At 40.1% G+C, this 20,788-nt stretch overlaps 1 protein-coding gene across 1 annotated transcript in view; it reads left to right on the top strand.

Annotated features, from left to right (window-relative positions):
- The window catches only part of SLC2A1 (solute carrier family 2 member 1), a 582,025-nt gene extending 566,622 nt beyond the window's left edge, over window positions 1-15,403 (top strand). The window contains exon 10 of the mRNA XM_044063044.1: window positions 14,124-15,403. Within this exon, the coding sequence (XP_043918979.1) occupies window positions 14,124-14,327 (204 nt within the window). The 3' untranslated portion in view covers window positions 14,328-15,403. The remainder of the gene's footprint in view (window positions 1-14,123) is intronic.
- Window positions 15,404-20,788: the final 5,385 nt, after the last annotated feature.

The following is a 20,788-nucleotide window of genomic DNA, read 5'->3' on the forward strand; positions in this document are numbered from 1 at the left end:
GGCCTTTCCAGTTGTTGTAGATGTCTTGTGAGGTACATACCAAAAGGGACGTTGTACTCTATAATGGGAATAATGAGTGATGAGTAGAGGGGAACAATGATCTCTTTTTTCCTGGACGAGAACCCTTTTATGATGAGGTGTGCCATGTAGAAGGATTTCCTGACTACTGTGGCGATGTGATTATCAAAGGAGAGACTACAGTCCACCTGTGTCCCAAGGTCTCTTGTCACACTTTCAGTGTTAAGTAGACTACCGCCTATGTGGTAGTTCATGGGTACAGTGTTTTTACCAAAAGGGATGACAGTGCACTTTTTGGCATTGAGCTTGAGGCCATGGCTTTGACCAGGTATCTGTCTCAGTGAGGCTCTTTTGTAGGATGTCCACATCTTTTGGGGTTTTGATTATGGCTCCTAGTTTGCAGTCATCTGCGAACTTCGTTAGCCTGTACTTCAGAGAAGTAGATACCAAACAGGAGAGGACCCAGGACTGAACCCTGTGGTACTTCACTTGTCACTGGTCTGAAGTTGGATTTGGAGTCTGCTACTTTCAGAGTGTGGGTTCTGTCAGTGAGACATTTGGCAACCCATCTTGTGACATAGGGATTTATACCTAGTTTAGTGAGTTTATCTATAATTCCAGAGTGGGGGATGGTGTCAAAAGCCTTGGCGGGATCTAGATAGGCTGTGTGAACCACCTTACCCTCATCTACAGCTTTGGTGACCGCTTCAAAGAAGTCTATCAGGTTTAGGAGACATTATATGCCTTTTACAAACCCGAACTGGGTGGGGTCCAGAGTTTGAAGATTACCAATGTCATTGTTTATAAGTTCCATGATGATACATTCCATAGCCTTGCAGACCAGGTTCATCAGGCTAATGGGGCGGTAGTTTCTGAGGTCTGTGGTGGCTCCCCCTTTGTGGAGTGGGATAACTGTTGCTGTGCACCATTCAGTGGGCACATAGCCTGAGGTAAGGCTATGATTGAACATGGTATTTAGGTGGGGTGCCAGTTCTTTCTGTAGTTCATGTAGAACGCAGCCTGGGATGTTGTCAGGTGCCATGGATGCTGTGTTCTTGGCTTTGGAGAGTGTCTTTTTTACCTGTGCAGCCGTGATTACAGGAACTTTGCATTCTTCCAGTATAGAGATGAGCCCTTTAGGGGATGAGAGTGGGGTAAAGTTAGCACTGAAACTATCTGCCAGGATGTTGGCAATATCAGTTGGTTCTGTACATTTAGTGCCATTGTGCTGTAACTCCGAGCAGATCTGTGTGTTGCCATTGAGATTCTTGATATAGCTATAGAATGCTTTGTGGTTGTCTTTAGAGTCAGTGGCAATTTTGTTTTCATAACTAGCTTTGGAGAATTTTATAAGGGATCTCAGCTTCTTACTGAGGCTGACCAGGGAGTTCCTCCGATCATGGGATTTTACTATTTTTTTGCAACAGTTTCTTTCTTCTGTTGTAGAGTTTGTTTATGGTTGGGGACCACCAGATTGGCTTCGTTTTTTTTGGAGGATAGCATCTTGGTTCTGTTAGGGATTGCACGATCCATGCAGTTGTGTAAGTGCTTATAAAGTGCATTTGTGTAGGATTCAGCAGTCATACCTCTGTTGTCCATCAGCATGGGTGTTGTGAAGTTTGTCACTTCTGTCTTAAGAAGCGTGAAGTTGGCTTTGGAGAAATTTTTTACGGTGGTTTCCCTAATTGGGGGTGGGGGAGAGATGTGGATGTCTAGGGTGATTAGCTTGTGGTCAGATCTGACCAACAAGGAATTGACCTCTGGTGTGGAGCACCGGTTGCTCATGTTGGTAATGACCAGGTCTAGGATATTGCTGCTCCTGGTGGTGTGGTTAAGTTGATCCAAGGCGTTGGAATTTATGAATTCCAGAAAATGTAGAGCAAAAGAGTTGGTACATGAGTAGTTTTCCCAGTTAATGGTGGGGTAGTTGAAATCACGCATTATTAGGGTGTTGGGTTGTACCCTAATATTTTCCAGTGTGTCAAGAAATGAGGAGTGGGAATCCTGGGGCATGGTGGAGGATCTGTAGCAAGCTACAATTTGGATTGTGGTCTTGCTCAGAGTTAGTTGCACTTGGATAATCTCGGCTGCATTATGCTGAGCAACTAGCCTGGAGGTGTGGATATCCTTAATGAATATGGACACGCCTCCGCCTTTAATGTTTCGGTCCAGGTTAGGTGGCTGAAAGGTCTGGTATGAATTATAGCCTGATAATGCAGGGCTACTCTCTGGAGCCTTGAACCAGGTCTCTGTCACTGCACAGATGTTGATGTTCTCCATTTTAGGGAGTGCCTCGAGTGAGTGAGTGCATTTTGAGGTTTAGGCTTCTAGCATTGAGTAGCAATACCCTCAGATTTTGCTTGCTTGTACCTGTTACGGTGGTGAATTTGTCATTTGAACTTTTTTTTAAAAAGGCACTACAGGGGTGGCTGGAGCATTAGCCAGTATCCGGAATCCCAGGGGTGACAGGTGCAGGCTATCTGTGGCAAAGCATCGTGGTTTGTCAATCATGTCATCTCAGGCAGACAGATACTGGATCCCCTTAGAATGAAACCAGAAGCTTAGCCAATTGTTGAAGTCAATCATTTTTCCTTGTACTGTGATATCATTCTGGGTGATGGCAGGATGCTGCTCAGGGCTAGGGTCATACCTGCCTGGGCTACAAGATCGGACAGCTCCTCCATGTCCCTTTTCATGTAGTCCAGGGAGGTACATCTCTGGTCATTCACATGAACATGGACAATGACAGAGTCATATCTGTACTTGTTGTGGAGTGACCTGAGTGCATGCATTATGTGTCTGATCCTGGCACCCGACAGGCAGCTGACAGTAACTTTCTCCTTGTTTAGTCTGGTGAGTGGAACATCAGTGTGCCTGACTAAAGAGTCACCCATGACTAGAGTGTTGGGTACGTTGTTATCCCTTATGGGCTGTGGTTTAGTGGCACATTGAGTTTGTGGGCTATGTGTCATTTGGGTTGTGTTGGGGGGTGGAGGTTGCTTGTGTTTCTGCTTTGGAGGTCCCTGCTGCTTGGGCAGATTTTTACTGAGAGCCTCCATGAATGTAGGTGTGTGTTTTGTGTTTCTATGTGTGTGTTTTGATGGTGTAGGTTTTGAGGGACTATGTGATGAGTGTGGTGTGGTGCAAGTGTTTACCTTCTCCTCTTGACTGTCTAGTCCAGTCTTGGGTGAAGAGAGCTATGCTTCCAGTTTAGCTATATAAATGCATTTTTCACAGGTTGTAGTGTTGGGTGATAGGAAGAGAGGGTTGTCTGTGTACATGAGGCAATTGCTGCATTGCCCCAAGATGCCCAGATTCATCTGGTGGACAGGAGAAAACACCAGGAGCTGACCCTTAGACATGCCTGGATAGGTGCTTATTTATTAAGTACTAGAAACTGTTTTCCTCTAGATAAGTGAGGAAAGTTGAGTGCTGTAGTAATTTGTAGCTTATTTAGTGCTTGCAACTAGTTCTGAACAAGTACTGAGCTCAAAGAAACAGATATGAGTGCTAAAACTAAAAAAACTGGCAAGTTCTAAGAAACAAAATTAAGCTAGAAGGCTTCCCTCTAACACGGAAAGGCTTGGGGGCTCATAAGCCCACAAACAGTCCTGGACACAGCAAATCTGTATCCAGACTAGAGTACCTACAGGAAAAGCAGGAAACAAGTTTAGAAAAAGATTTTTGTTTTAAATGGAAAGAGAAAGATGGAGCAGAAACTAAGTGGAGTGGCCTTCTCAAATGTTTTCCCTGTATTAGGTAGAATGAGATAATAACACTAGACTTGGAGGAGTGTCCCAGATCAAATTTACAGTAGAGGCAAGCAACTGCAAAGCCACCAATTATAAGAACAGCATACAAATAGGGAGGAAGGATGGGAAACAAATTGCAGAAATGTTTCTCACAACAGAAAAGCAGCAGTGAGCCTTAAAATGAAAGTTTTAAACAGATAAAGGAGCCTCTAGATAAAGTTTTTAACTGCAAACAAGTTATATGACACACTCCTTGGCAGGATTTCAGAACAACCCAAACATGCTTAATAAAAGTGAACAATTTCCAGTTAATACCTCATACACAGTGAAACTAGCTAGAAAGGTATGCAGTAGACAAAGTGCTATAAATAACTTGAAAAAATAAACAAAAAACAGGATACTTAATGCTATATATTATAGATCCGAGTTTGCTCAGTGCCCTTCCTTGGATTAGCTCAGTGTGAAATGGCAGAAACACTCACAAACTTAACTTCTTAGGTAACAGAAAGTTGAAACCTGAGATAACTTTAAAAAAAAGAAGCTCAAATGAACCAATGAGGTGCTTACTCTGAGCTGTAATCCAGGTGACCCAGTCAGCCAATGACCTTAAACAATCCTCTGTCACTGAAATGCCTAATGGCTTTGGCTAAACCAAGATGTCATTGAACATGTGCTCAGGCACACAGCCTCCACAAACACTAGGCCCAAACACAAGCCTGAATATGGGCAATGCTACAAATATCCACACTACTTAGTAGAACAAACTGCAGAAATGTTTCTCACAGCAGAAAAGCAGCAGTGAGCCATTACATTAAAGTTTTAAACAGATAAAGGAGCCTCTAGAGAAAGTTTTTAACTGCAAACAAGTTATATGACACACTCCTTGGTAGGAGATCAGAACAACCCAAACAGATGCTTAGTAAAAGTGGACAATTTCCAGTTAATACCTCACACACAGTGAAACTAGCTAGAAAAGTATGCAGTAGACAAAGTGCTATAAATAACTCGAAAAAATAAGCAAAAAACAGGATACTTAATGTTATATATTATAGATCCGAGTTTGCTCAATGCCCTTCCTTCGATTAGCTCAGTGTGAAAATATGTCTGAATGGAGGTTTCAAAAAAATGTTCTGAATCTTAGGTATACTGAAAAAAAAAACTGTATCACGGGGTTCCTTCTATACAAAAAATCATATAGATCTGAATCTGTTCTCCCATCCAGCAAATACTCCTCAAGATACGAATCAATCCTGGAATAGGAAATATTGATCAGGTTTCTAGAAACACCCAAAAAGGTTGTCTCATCAAATAACAAATGATGCATTTCATTCAGATAATCCAAACGTTTATACAGCACCACCCCTCCCCTTTATCTGGAACCATAACAAGAATCTGTGCATCTTTCTTCAAATCCAACAAGAGGTTATATTCTTCCTCTGTTAAATTTCCCTGTTTCCTGTTGCAACCCTGAGCCATTCCATAAATGTCTTCCAGAACCAACTTCTTATATGCTTCCACTAAGGGGTGCAGGGGTGGATTATAAGTACTTCTTTTTTTAAGTAATGAGAAATTAATTTATTAGAGCTCCCTGCATTTTCACTCTCCTTGTAACTCAACATAATTTCAAAATTGAATTTCCTAGTATACATCTTCAGGGCCATAATATTGTCCACTAATTCACCCTTGGAAGATGGAATAAATTTTATTCCCTTAGAAAATAGCCGAAAATAACCATCAGTAACATTTCTGTCTGTGAATTTATAAATAGTAAAACCATCCTTTGTTTTCACAATTTCCTGCCTTGTATATACTAATTCCTGTAACTGTTCCCATTGGGTTACACATTCCTCTTCCGTGGGTAATACCTCTTGTTGTATTCCCCCTTCTCTGTATAATGCTGTGCTGATCTCTTCGAGCGTATGACTACTGGAAAATCCTGTTCCCCCTCCCCCAGTTCACGATTCATATTCCAAGCCTCACCATGCCTAACCATCTCACTGTAACTACTAAATTCCCTTCCTTCTTCATCATGGGAATTATAATGTTTATTACTAATCAACTGTTTTGTAGGGTATGCTTGTTTACTTGGATAACTTTTCCGATCTCTAATTTATGTTTTTTCTTTTGAAAAGTGTTATAACATCTCCTTTCCACCTTGTCCAGCACTTTAAAATATAATGCATTGTACTGAAAAAATAATAAATCAGACTTGATTTTACTATCCAAAACTTCTGTCTCCTTAGCTATCACTTCCCTCTGTTTTTCATAGTAAAACACTGTTTTTTAAGCAAACTCAGACCTACTTCATCAAAAAATTGCACAAAACCATCAATAATTTCCTCATTGTACATCACACCAAAGGGAAATTTATACAATCTTAAACCTTGTGGTATAATTTTCAGACTTGTATACTGATTCAAATAAGCATTGTCCATTTGTAATGTTTTGAATTTAAACAGTCTCTTTTCTAACCGAAAAATCAAGTCCTTAAGTGCACATGCTTCAAACAATTCATTTTCTTTAGCACCCTCCATTATACAATTACTATTGTCAGAAAAACTAAACTGTTTACTCAAAAGGTCCATAAATTTAGAATTAACATCCATATGACTCTGTCCCTCATCACCCTGACTTTGCAAGGTATTAAACTCGCCATAAAAAGTCCTTGCATTGTTACTAGCAGAATGTTTGTTATTATTAACAGTACCTTGCACCATACGATTATCGCCAGATGGATTTGAATAGTCAGTCGCTCCCTGCTGAGTCAGACGAATATCCTGGGATAAAAAATAGAAGAATTAACCAAATTATGGCTCCGTTCCCTAAAGCCACAGATACTTCTTGCTGCAGTCCCGGATCAACTCCCATGTAACCCGCATGACCAGTAACATTGCTGTTACCTTTAGAATCACCAGGAGGGTGATTTAAGGTGGAACATGCCTGAGTACTAGTGGAACCATAGCTGTTAGGATGTATATGGGACTTGTGAACCCATAAAAGACTGCCCTGTGGCATGACACAAACAGTTTTCCTTCTGCGAAAATAGTTCAATCAATTTGGTTAGCTCCTCTTGGAGATGAGAGACTTCAAACCTCAGTTGATTCACCTCTGGATTGGCCTCTTCGGTAGAATTAGTCCCAAAAATATTAAATACATCCAAGGTATCCATTTAGCCTAGAAAATGGATGGTATGGTGTGCAAAGCATAAAACAAAAACCAAAGTCACCACACCAAAAATAACCACACGAATATCACTGAAATAACCTGAAAAAAAATCTGTATAATAAATGTACTCATGAAATAAAAAATGCAATTATTTATTGATATTTAGCACTTTCATCTCTTGTAAGAGGCTTCATCAGATTACACTTGGGTATTGTTGACAGACTCTCGGAACTAGGCATAAATCCCTACATATCTCACTGGACTGCTGGCAGACTCAAAAATAGGACCCAAGAAGTCAGGATTGTTGAGACCACCTCCGCAAGAAGACTGGTCACCAGTGGAGTACCCCAGGGCTCTGTGTGTTGGGCCTACTCCTGTTTAGCTAATTTCAAGGGCTTCTGCCAAACCAAGTTAGCAGATGATTGTAAATTATGAGCTGTTGTAGATTCTCCCCATAATATGAACATCCTAGAAGTGGGTGTAATATAAACAAAATGATTGGTGCCAAAGCCACGGATTAAAACTCTAGCCAAACAAATGCATTACAGTACCCTTAGTTGAGCCAATAGTTAGGGGTCTGGGAAAAACACATTGCCAAGGTAATAAAAAAGTCTTTCTGAGCTGCCCAACTCATAAGTAAGGGCATGGCATCCAGGTCCAAGGAGGTTATAGTACCAGTCTTGTCACCCCTTATCAGACCCATAATTAAGTACAATACCCCCTTTGGCATGTACCTTTCCAGGCATTTGTAACAGTTGAAATCCCATCAATGGTTCCTCACATGGAGAGTCCAGGGTATGAGTACCCTGTCCTACACATATCATCTTAAGGCCCTGTCTCTGTACTCAGTCTCCTACAGGTTACTGAAAGCCAAACTATGCCTAGCTTATAAGGCATTCTCAGATCCTGCTGTGATGGATATCTTGCACATTTGTAAAACAAACAGCACCAGAAACACCAGATCCAAGGACATAAACTTTGCCTGTGTCATAAATAGAACATGCTGGAGATTGATATGTGTGTCAAAGGATCCCGTTGCTACACCTCCAGGTAAGTGGTGCAGCATACCTCCAAGATCATCCATGTGCAACTAACATCAGGCAAGTCTGCAGTGCAAATTGTGACCTGCTACAGATCACCCTCCATGACCCAGGACCACCACTCCGCCTTTCTGGAGACACTGGAAAACATGAAGGTCCTACCAAACACACTGATATTGGGTGATTTCAATTACCCTACCGTTAAATGGGAAAACTACTCAAGTACAAACTCCCAGGTCCAGCGCTTCCTGGAATTTATCAACTCAAATGCCCTGGATCAGCTGGTAAACTCCCCTACTAGAGGTGAAAACATATTGGACCTGGTCATCACCAACATGGGCGACAGGTGTTCCACACCAGAGGTCAACCCATCACTGGTTAGATCAGACCATAAACTAATTACTCTGGATGTCCACACCCCACCAACACCCGCAACTAAGGAAACCACAGTAAAAAAAAATTTCTAAAGCAAACTTCACCTTACTTAAGACAGAGGTGGTAAGTTTCACAGCCCCCACGCTAAAGGATAATGCTGCCCAAGATGCAGAAACCTTTACAAATGCACTCTATGAGCACCTACAAGGATGCATCCCTTGCAAAACCAAGACTCACTCCCCTAAGAGAAGGAAACCAGTCTGGTGAACCCTTGCCATAAACAGGCTATACAATAGAAGGAGGAAACTAGTTCAGAAAAAAAGCAAATCCCAAGAAGGAAAGACATCCCTGATCAATATCAGTAAGAAACTAAGGTCCCTTATAAAATTCTCCAAGGCTAACTTCTAAAGAAAAATAGCCAAGGATTCGAAAGATAACCACAAAGCTTTTTTAGCTATGTCAAGAATCTAAGTGGCAACTCACAGATATGCTCTGAGCTAGTGCAAAATAGCACAAAATATACTGAACCCACTGATATTGCCAACATCCTGGCAGATAGATTCAGTGCAAACATTACCCCCCTCTCACCCCCAAATGGGCCCAAAACAATACCAGAAAAGTGTAGTGCCCCAGAAATCACAGATGAAAACAGCCCTTTCAAAAGCCAAAAGCACAACATCAATGGGGCCAGATGGTGTCCCAGGCTGCGTCTTGCACGAACTACAGAATGAACTAACCCCCCACCTAAACACACTGTTCAACCTCAGCCTCTCCACAGGCTACGTGCCCATAGAATGATGCACAGCAATGGTTATTCCACTCCACAAAGGAGGGGCCACAACTGACCCTGGTAACTATCACCCCATAAACCTGACTAGCCTGGTCTGTAAGGCTGTGGAGCGCATCATCATGGAACTCATTAACAAAGACATAGGGAAGCTCCAAACACTTGACCCGACCCAGTTTAGCTTTGTTAAGGGCAGATCATGCCTACTAAACCTGGTTGACTTCTTCGAGACAGTCACCAAGGCCATAGATGAGGGGAAGGTAGTTCACACAGCTTACCTTGACCTCGCCAAGGCTTTTGACATCATTCCCCACTCAGGAATTATAGAAAAACTTACCAGCCTGAACATAAACCCCTATGTCACGAGATGGGTTGCCAACTGGCTTACAGATAGAACTCACACGGTAAGAATAGTGGGCTCCAGGTCCGACTCTAAACCAATCACAAGTGGTGTCCCATAAGGCTTGGTCCAGGGACCTCCTACTGTTGGGCATGTACTTCTCAGAAGTACAGGCAAACACAGGAGGACTATGGCTAACCAAGTTCGCCGATGACTGCAAACTAGGAGCCATAATTGACTCACCAGCTGACACAGACATTCTCCAAAAGGGCCTTACTGAGACGGACACCTGGTGTCAAAGTCATGGTCTCAAGCTAAATGCCAAAAAATACATAGTCATCCCGTTTGGGAAAAACAAAACACCACATAGGTGGCAGCCCCCTTAATGCAGAAGAGGTAATAAGAGATCTGGGGACCCAGGGAGATAGTAATCTCTCCTTTGACAATCATATTGCCAAAGTAGTTAGGAAATCCTTCTATGTATCCCATCTAATTACTAAAAGGTTTGCATCTAGAAATAAAGAGGTTATAGTGCCCCTCTACTCGTCACTCATCAGACTCATCATAGAATACAATGCCCCGTTTGGGATGTACCTCACAAGACACTTCCAACAGCTGGAAAGACCACAAAAGTACCTCACCAAGAGGATTACTGGTCTCAAACATATGTTCTATGCAGCCCGACTGGAAAAACTCCAGCTGTACTCAGTGGCATATCACTTACTCAGAGGTGATCTCTGCCTGACTTACAAAGCCATGTCCAACTCAGAATTGATGGACATGCTCCACCTAAAGAAATCCAAGTCACTGCGAACCACTCGCTCTAGTAAGCTAAACCTCACCACAACAATAAATAGAACATGCTGGAGGGATAGATTCCTGTCACAGAGACTCCCCATACTTTGGAACAAAATTCCTAACTACATTAGGCAGAGCCCCTCACTAACACTCTTCAAGAGAAACCTTGACGAGTGGATGGGTAACAGAAAATATACCCCTGGGATCACTTCACTGGCTCTTCTTGACAGAGGCTGAGATAATTATTCAATGGGGTGGCAAAAGCTGACACACTCTGCCTAGGCTTATAAATGCCCTCGGGTAGATAGCCTAGTACCTACCTATGAACGTATAGAATAAGCTCCCCATCTGCATGAAGCAGAGTTCATCCCTGACCCTCTTCAAAAGAAACCTTGATCACTGGATGGGAAATGGCAAATTCACCCCTGGTCTGGCCCCGTGTCACTGATGGACAGAGGTAGACAGTAAGTATTTTAATCTCAAATTAACATACTCTCCTGTAACCTTTAACTATCTGTTTACTAACATATCCCATCATGTAGGCATCCAGGTAACTCGGGGACAAAACTGGGTTGTGTTGCACGCCTAAGATACTAAAGACCCTGATGATCATTAATCTAGTATAAACCTATGAACATCTTACATCTCCCTTTTTCAGAAGTAAAAATAAATGACCATGTGTGGTAGAATTTTGCAGTACAGTCATTAAAGTCTACAGATTTTACCCTGTCTCTTTGATAATGTTTATATTTTTCCATCATTTTTGTCACTCTCTGTTTTTAAATGTGTCTTTGAGTAGTTCATAGGTTCATAGGTAGGTACTAGGCTATCGGCCCAAGGGCCTATGTAAGCCTAGCCAACAAGGTTCCCTGGGTTACACCACCCAAGAAAGTTATTTTCCTGTGCCACTGTTGACCAGAGATACAGAAGTGATCCCCGGGGTGTATTTCCTATTTCCCATCTACTCTTCAAGATTTTTCTTGAAGAGTGCTAATGAAGAACTTTGCTTGACATAGATGGGTAGCCTGTTCCAGAGTATGGGAAGTCTCTGGGACAGGAATATATCCCTCCAGCATGTCCGGTTTATTGTGGTGACAAGGTTTAGGTCCTTAGAGCGTGTAGCTCAGAGGGATTGGGATTTCTTTAGGTGTAGCATGTCCAACAACTCTGGGTTTAATAGCTTTATATGTTAGGCAGAGATCACGTCGGAGTAGTGCGTAATGCTATGGAGTAAAGCCGGAGTTTTTTGAAACGGTCCGTGTAGGGCATTTGTTTGAGGCCAGTAATCCTCTTTGTGGGGTACTTCTGTGGCCTTTCCAGCTGCTACAGATGTTTGTGAGGTACATTAGTACCTCACAAGACATATACCAGTAGTATCCCAGAGTCTTACTGAAAGTAGGAAGAGTTATGTGCTGCTTGGTGTTCAGATGTTATGCTAATTAAATGTCAAGGTTTTGGTAAGATGCACCCATTTTTCAAGAGCCTTTGTACCTATTTTCAGTGTCTGCAGGTTGAGTTATGCTGTAGAGCCATGTTTATTATTCTTGGTTAGAATCTAATCATTTATCTTTCCTGACAATTTTGAGGCAGTGAGCGAAAGGTCTTACTGTGAGTATATAACCCTGATCAGCTTTTCTTAATAGGTATAAGATGAGGTTAAACTGGAGAGTAATTTGCACTGTTGAAGTCATCTAGTTATTGTAAACTCGGTCTTTTCCTCTATCAGCTTCCCTGTGATGAAGGTATCAACTTGAGAAACCTAAGAGATTCATAAATAAAAGATCAATGACCTCAAAAATCTTAACTATTAGGACATACATTTTTTGTGTGCATTAATGGACACTACTCTGAGAAGAGCCTAGCTTCCCCAGGGCATAGTTGACCATTTGACTCAATACTTTGAAAAAAAAAAACATTTTGCTAAAGACGTAGATCACTCCCAGGAAGTTTTTCAGGCTGCAAGGCTTCATGGCATCTTGCATCATCATCATCATCATCATCATCATCGTTTCTTTAGCAGGCCTGCATATGAGAAAGATCTAGTGGTACTTAAGGAATACATGGTGCTAACATGCTCATCCCTTACAGATCAAAATTCCTCTTATCTCCTCTCGTGAATTTAGGGAAGAGATCTTATTGTGGATTTAGCAATGTGCTCAAAATTGGGAAGTGCCATTCAAGAACCACTGCCAACAGTGACTGTGACCAAAGGTTCCTCAAACTTGATCTTGGACCCTCATTTGGGAGCCCTTCAAGTCCAAGGTACCTGGGAGGACAAGCTGAGAAAAACATAAACATAAAATAAGTGATGGCTGTTATATTTGCCATGAAAGCCTTCAGCACTGCCCTGAAGAAGGGATTCTTCAGACTGATAGTATAACTTCTGTGTGGTACATAAGTAAATAGTGAGGGACACATTAGCACCAGCTTTATAAGCTGGCCAAACTAGCCTTGGAGACAGCCTTGAAAGCAGGTGTAACACTGATTGCAGCCTATATCCCAATGCAGCAAAATGTCTTGGTGGAGAGTCTGAATGGGCCACAAGTGTCTGTTAAATAAGGAAGTTTTTTTGGATCTGTCCAGGACGTACGGCATGCCTGAAATTGGTATGTTTGCTTTATGTCGTCAAGAAAGCAACTCTAGAAACATGAAAAATAGAGGCTTTCTTCCTGAACTGGACAGGTCTGTTCCTTTACTATTTTCCTACAGTTCCCTAGTAATACCCTTTTGGCCATGACAATATTGGTTTCCTGACCTGAACAGCATGGCAACATGAAAATGCAAAGTGTTGTCTGTGCTTGCAGGCCACCTGGCTCAAAACAGAGGTTCCCTGTGACACCTAAACCTGACCATTCTAAGGGTGATGATTTGGATGACATTGCCTTCACTGCAGGTACTTACAGGTATTCTGTGAACATGCCAAATGTAATGAAAGAGGCTAGAAAGCCTAACACAAGAAAATTACCCCCACCACCACCACCTTCCAACTAACCCTGCCTCCAACTCCAGCCCAGAGTATTATGTTATGAAAAGCTCTTTCCATAGCAGTATCATTTCTGTGACAAAGTGAGTCTAGTGTTTTTGCTTTTTTTTTTTTAATTTACCAATTGAATAAGGAAAAGATTTGCTGTCCTTTTGTTGATCAGAGTTGTGTGATATGTTTACTGTTCAGTTAAAGAAAATATTGACATGCAGAAGTCAGTGTAGTAATTGTCAATTTTTCTGCACAACACTATTCGAAGAGGTGTGTGTTTGTGTGTGTGTGTGTGTGTGTGTGTGTGTGTGTGTGTGTGCGTGTGTGTGTGTGAGCCCTTTCTTATTGTGTTTGCTGTATTTTGAGAATTATGTTTTTGAACGTAACAGTGTTCATTTTATTTGTTTGAAAAAAAAAATCTACACTTATTTACATTGTGAAATAATACAGCACTTACTTAGGAAGTCACTTTTACCCTTCCAAGGGCATTTTTTTCAGGTTTGTCCAGGAGTGCATCTGACAGTGTAAGTGTGTACATTGTAGTTGAGGAATCAGATGTGGTTGAATGTTCATGTTAATGGTTAAGCTGAACTATGAGTAAAGTGATGTAGTTTAACAAGTTATGACAACCCATGAACTTGTTGAGGGCTTGTAAAAGTAGGCGCCACAAATGCTATCAGGGATTATTGACAACTGATAGAGTTTTATATTCACTGATTTTTACAGCATTATCATTATTAAAGAATCATACAGTTCACTGATTTTTACAGCATTATCATTATTAAAGAATCATACAGTTCACTGATTTTTGCAGCATTATCTTTATTAAAGAATCAGAAATGCATACATTAAAATCTTTCTTCTCTGTTTATAGCAACTATGTGGGGCATACGTCTTCATCATCTTTACAGTTTTATTGGTCATATTCTTAATTTTTACCTACTTCAAAGTACCAGAGACCAAAGGAAGGACCTTCGATGAAATTGCCAAAGGTTTTCGTCAGGGTGGTGGCAGTGGTGAGGCTGTTTCAGAGAAGCATGAAGAACTTAGAAGCCTTGATGCCAACTCTCAAGTTTAGAAACATTTACATAGACGTTACACTTTGTTTTACAGTTTATTTACCTGTTTGTTTTTTAAAGACTGAGAACTTTGTGTGTCTTTGTGTGTTTTGTCTGCCCACACTACTGAAGAGTCAGTAACATTTCCAGATGAGTGTCATAGGGATGAATCCACATTTTAAAAGGCTGGTGCCTAAGGTGTCATCACAACTGCCATTTTATAGTGTGTTTATGTATGTGCGTGTGTTTGTGATTGTGGAGGCGGGTATTAAAAGATGTTATAATAAAGGACAGGGTTTGCACGATCAGCATATTCGTGTAAAAGTTGCAGAATTGCACTCTCATTACATGCGGTTTAAATCATTTTTACCATTTGTGCCTCTTGCTTTATGTGGTCAGTGCTGCTGCTACTGCTGTGTGCAAAGTACATGTCACGCTTGTCCCAAAAAACGTGCACTGATAAACGTTTGTAGTAGGAAGTGGTAAAGGGGACTTTATGTTTATAAAATAATTTATGTGCTGCTTGATTATATTCAGAATGCATACACAGAACTACTGTAAAGAAAATTCTGCATTCTAATCATGTAAAAGAAAGCACAGGTGTATTTTCAGGATGGCAGTGGAGTTAGCTGCATGAGCTTATTAACTGTGTCTCTTTGTGTCATTGTACTTATCAAGCATGATCATTTTTTAACAGTATCAGACTATCTCCATATTGGAGACCTTACAGCTGAAGAAGTCACTTGGGAGGTATACATTTGCATTATAAATAGTTTCATGCCACTGTCTGAAATACAAAAAAACTTAATTGTAACTGCGCATATGTAACATGAGAGGTGTGAGGGATTCAATCTGTCCTGCAGCTTGTGGGTTTTGGAAATTCATTTTTGTCTTATATCTTCACCTATGAAGTTTCCCAGCATTTGATATAATGTGGTGATTACCGTTATGTTAATACATATTTCAGTAGCTAGCTGAAGGTCTGGAATCAGTGCATGGACACCATAAGGGTATTTGCATCATCTCCTATACATAACCAGGAAAATTTCTTAGATGTCCATGATATCCTCGTAATGATCTGAGGGGAAAAAAGAAAGACATTGGATCGTCTGTGGCATTTTACTAAACAGTTTGTAAATGTTTAGCAAGGGGACCTCTTTTTGGGTGGAAGAGATGATTGTTCATCAAAAAAAGACCAAGTATTATACTGATAATTAGTCTGAGTATAAGCCTTTGTGTGATACAGATAGCTCTGATTTCTAGCAGAACCGAGAAGCCTAGAATGTCTCTGTTTTTTTTAAAGCTACTGGAGGTTTTCCTGGTCTGACTGGTACATTCACTAGACTGTTACTTATGTGGGCATTAGTGCGTTAGCTGAGGAGGTACAAATGTCCCTTTGTTTCAAGAAGCGACTGAGGCAGGAGGCATAAGCATTTCATTTTTTCCCTTTTTGGCTTGCACAGTAAGTCAGCTAAGTTCACAGTTTTGCATTTGTGGAAGGTGCTGAACTAATATGACTTTGTGATTCTAGCCTCTTGTCAATGTATTCCTTCATTTAATCTAATTAATTTATAGAACTGCTTAACTTAAAACACTTGAGGAAATATTATAGTGTTACATATGTAGCACATCATTTTGTAAGTGTATGTCAATCAGAGGTTCGTTCTGCATTTCAGAAATTAGTTCCTCATTTTAATTTACATGAATCAGTGTAAATAGAAGTATTTGGTTATTATGGCAACAATGACGGGTTCAAATGGGAAGGGAAAGGATGCTAGGTGGCAGTTCTGTTTTTTACCTGTGTTTTTTTATCTACCTTTTTTCCTATTTTGGATGCTTCATGTTTTTGCTTTCACCAGTCTGACCGTCTATAATGTGATTCCCTTCCATCCATCACAAAGTGGTCTTTCCAAGGGTAACCCCTGGAATTGCTTCCTGTAACTATCAACCTTAATGTCACAGATACTGTGATGTTTCTTTACATAGCTGATCCATTTGGGGCTACCTTACATTCTGAACTGTTTTGGGGGGGTTGAATCTGGTTGTGGTCTAAGAAACGGATTTTATTTTAAGTTGGTTGCTGTCATTCTAAACTTTCCATGTTCCCTTTTTATCTTTTACTCAGTTTTGTTTTGAGTTGCACACTATTATGATGTAATAGCACATTGCATTAGCATCTGCCTACCCCTAGAACTTTGTTTTTGTTGATCAGTGGAGCAGCTATAGGCTGTTTAGTTTATTTCTGTTCATGTTGTCTTTCTGACTCCTCCCCTCAATTCAGGCCAGTATTATGAAAGTCACAGCCTGCCGTTTTCACTTGGCAGTTTTGTTCTTTAGTTTTTTGAGCATCAGTCACTTTTTTCTATTCTACCCTCTGTTCGCTGGTTCAGTTGTGTGTAAGTCCATCTCTGAGGTATGCAAACTTGCATTAAAAAAAAATCTTAGAATTATGTGATACCAGAATATTTAGAATGAATGTGGTACCAGAATATTGAGGGAAATAAGGCACACTGTTACTGTTATTATACAGTTGCACGTATTCGGGAGAATGTTATTGTGAATATAAAGTACACTTTTTTGTTACAGAACTATTTAATCAGATTTGAAAAGTTATACATTTGTTACCTGTATTATTTTATCGGAGAGATTTATAGTTAAGTGATCACATTCAGTCATGTTATAAGACAGGAATTTAGCATCATTAGTGATCCAGTTACTTCCTTAATGAATTAGTGCTGCATCTGAGGGATCATATACGTGTCCATTTATTCATTTTCCAACTACTTGATTAATCCATTTCAAGTCTACAGGAGATCCAATCTCAGCACTCAGTGTAACCTAAAGAAACTAGTCTTAGATGTCACACACACACACACACACACACACACACACACACACACACACACACACACACACACACACATGTAGTATTGAGAGTCACCAGTTGACCTATATCATCAGCATGGTTTTATGATGTGGGTGGAAACAAAAACATCTGGTAGAAACCCACATCAACACAGAGAGGACATGAACAGATCACAAAGACAGCAAATCAAGTCAGAACAGAACTATAAAATGAAGCGTTGTAATGCAGCAGTGTTAACCACTTTCCCACCATGTTGTCTGTCAGGCATTCACCAATTTGGTATTACTTGGACAGCTGAACATGGTTTTCTTCAATGGAGTTTAGCTCTATATCTAACATGTGAATTGTCAGAAGATGGAAAATCAAGGTGGAACATGTAGTCGTTACACTCCCAGGGATGACTTGTGCATGTCAGATTAGAGACTGCAAAATGGATAGTAGGGGAAGCAATAAACTCCTTTATGATTAGACAGTTGCTGGGCCATTACAGTGCTAGAAATGATGTCTAAACTACTGTAGGGAAGGAGAAGATGTCTACGTAGGGAATCACCAAAATGCTAGGGTAGCATAAAATAGGATGTGGGTCATTTCCGCTAAGTACAGCTCATTAGGCCGCCGGATCAGTTACACTAAATCTGAAGGAAATTGTGTTTTCCTTTACAAACAACATTCTTTCTCTGTTTGGGAAGTATTGTTGATTCAGGTCCTGTGTTCTCATTACCGTCACCACCTATATTTTGCTCGTAATCTAATTCTTAATATAATCTATCATCCTGAATTCTTCCCTATCAAAAAAAAAGGTATAACTTCACTACATATTGCTATGTCTTGTATGTTATGTAATGTAAATCTCTGTAACGTGTTCTTGTTGGAGCTTTTCTCCCCAGGACTCCATTGAAAATGGTTTCACTTGGCCCAATGGACCATCCTGGTTAACCAACAGCAAATAAATAAAATATTTCCTACTACTTGAAAAAGAAAAAAACAGTTATAAGACTACTGCCACATGAGCAAATAAAAAAATGCTAATTGGGTGATTTGTGGGTTGTCACTTATCTCTGAAAGAAATTAATTCTTTCTGCAAGGCACTTCCCTTGCTCTTTGCAGTTATTAGTAATTCAGCTGAGCTGTTGATTTCAGGTCCTATTCCATGAATTGTTCTTCTACTTTAACTATATTAAATTCAGTAATAGACAGTTACTAAATCAGGAATAACTACATCTGATAAGAAGTGGTCTGTCTCGTATTACCATCTAGATGCATGGCTTCCTCACTGTATTCTATCATGCACCTGTTTACTATGCTGTACAGGTCCTTAATATTGCATGGGCAGCTTCTTCACGATGGGCTATCGTATTTAGTCAGGTCTACTCAAAAGCTAATTAATTACCATTTTTTGTCTCACCTATTTTGGTTTTCATGCCTGTGAAACTGCAGTGTTTATGTATTCATTTTGTCTACAAGCAGAGGTCATTTTTCTTACCTGTTTTGCAGCCTTTTGCTGCACCCATTACACTCCTCTGTGGTGTGCTGGCCTTAGGTCATTATATAAACACTCCAAAACCCCCGTTTAAAAAAAGTATGTGGAAAAAAGTGAGTTTACCAGCTGATTATTACACTGTTTGTTTGCACTCTCTAGGCAAAGGCCACAAGATAACATAGTGTGTAGTCTGCCTAAATTTCAGTCAGACCATTCACAAGAGGTGAAAGAAAAGTTACAAAACTTTCTCATGAGGAGAGCTGTTGAGAGTAAGCAACCAAATCTGGATCCATTCTTATCAGCTTTTGATGCCGTCTTTTGATGTTTACATGGATTTATAATAAGGATAGGCCAATGAAGAAGCTTAAATCCATACCTTACCAGCAGGATCCTACCACAAACACCTGTGTTCCACCATCAGCTTTATAAACTTTTTCTCAAATAATGCAGTCCAAGCCTAAGTTTTCTTTACTAAGACAGCCAAAATGTCTACAGTCCTTTCCCACAAAAGTGTTAGAAAAGATAGCGCCAGAAACCCCAAAGTCTGCCTTACCTGATGTCTTCTTCCCCTGTTATCAACGGTAAGATATGTATGGAAGCCATAACTAAAGTGAAAGACAAAATATTGGGACAAGTCACTCCCATACCCCCTATTCAGGGGGTGCTAGAAGAGAGTGTCTCTAAGGCCACACTGGCGTCTCATTTAATCCATTTGCTATGCATTGTAGGTACACGTGGTTACGAAAAAAAAAAATCAGCACTGGGTGTAGTTCCTAGACTGGTTGAAGTGCACAAGTCTGTCACAGTATGGAATGTGATACTAAACCACCAGGGATTACTATATATATGTTATTGTATCATGTCATATTTTAGAGGAGCTAGGCTATTTTTTCTACTAATTATCACCACTAGACCACCAGGAATTACTGTATATATAATATGTGTAAGTGAGTGTGTGCGTGTTTGTGTGTGTGTGTGTGTGTGTGTGTGTGTGTGTGTGTGTGTGTGTGTGTGTGTGTGTGTGTGTGTGTACTTGTATGTATGAGTATATTATGTGTGTGTGTGTGTGTGTGTGTGTGTGTGTGTGTGTGTGTGTGTGTATATATATATATATATATATATATATATATATATATATATATATATATATATACAGAGCTAGCTAGATATAGATATATTTTACCTTAAAGCTTATAGTAAATATCATGTTTGAAGGACACTGGGCTATTATATTATGGATTGGGATGTACAGCAGAGGGTTTATTGTATATATGTTACTGTACAAAGTGCAGATATTATATTTAGAGGAGCACACGACTATTTTTATTGATGAGATGTTGCAGACCACAGGATATTACTGTACATGTGCTACTTTATGTATTGGGAAAATCACTGTTATGAAGCAGTAAGCTTACTCTATGGATTTAATGACTCTGGACAATCACCAATGATTGCTATAAAAATATTACTTCACCATCTTGCTTAGGGGTGCAAGACTATTGCCAGCAAGTACTTATTGTATTTATCTTATTTCTTGGAATGCAGATATAATTTCTTGGGGGCTGTAGAGTACTACATTGTGAATTAGCAACTCTGGGCTACCGATGATTACTGTATGGATGTTTGTGTTTGGGAAGCTCACATTTGGCAGGTACTAGACTATTACCACCGATGATTACTGTATGCATGGTTGTGTTTGGGAAGCTCACATTTGGTGGGTACTAGACTATTACCACCGATGATTACTGTATGGATGTTTGTGTTTGGGAAGCTCACATTTGGCAGGTACTAGACTGTTACCACTGATGATTACTGTATGCATGTTTGTGTTTGGGAAGCTCACATTTGGTGGGTACTAGACTATTACCACCGATGATTACTGTTATGTATGTTTGTTTTTGGGAAGCTCACATTTGGCGGGTACTAGACTATTTAGTGCTACCAAGGATTACTATATATATATATATATATATATATATATATATATATATATATATATATATATATATATATATATTTATACGTCAACTCTTGGATTATAGAGAACACATTTTGGAACTGTGGGTTATGCACCAGAGACTATGTATATATTTCATATTTTGTTATTATTATTATTGTTATAGATTACTGAGGAT

Source organism: Protopterus annectens, chromosome 2.part1 (assembly GCF_019279795.1).
Source record: "Protopterus annectens isolate FY-2018-M chromosome 2.part1, PAN1.0, whole genome shotgun sequence".
NCBI lineage: Eukaryota > Metazoa > Chordata > Ceratodontiformes > Protopteridae > Protopterus > Protopterus annectens.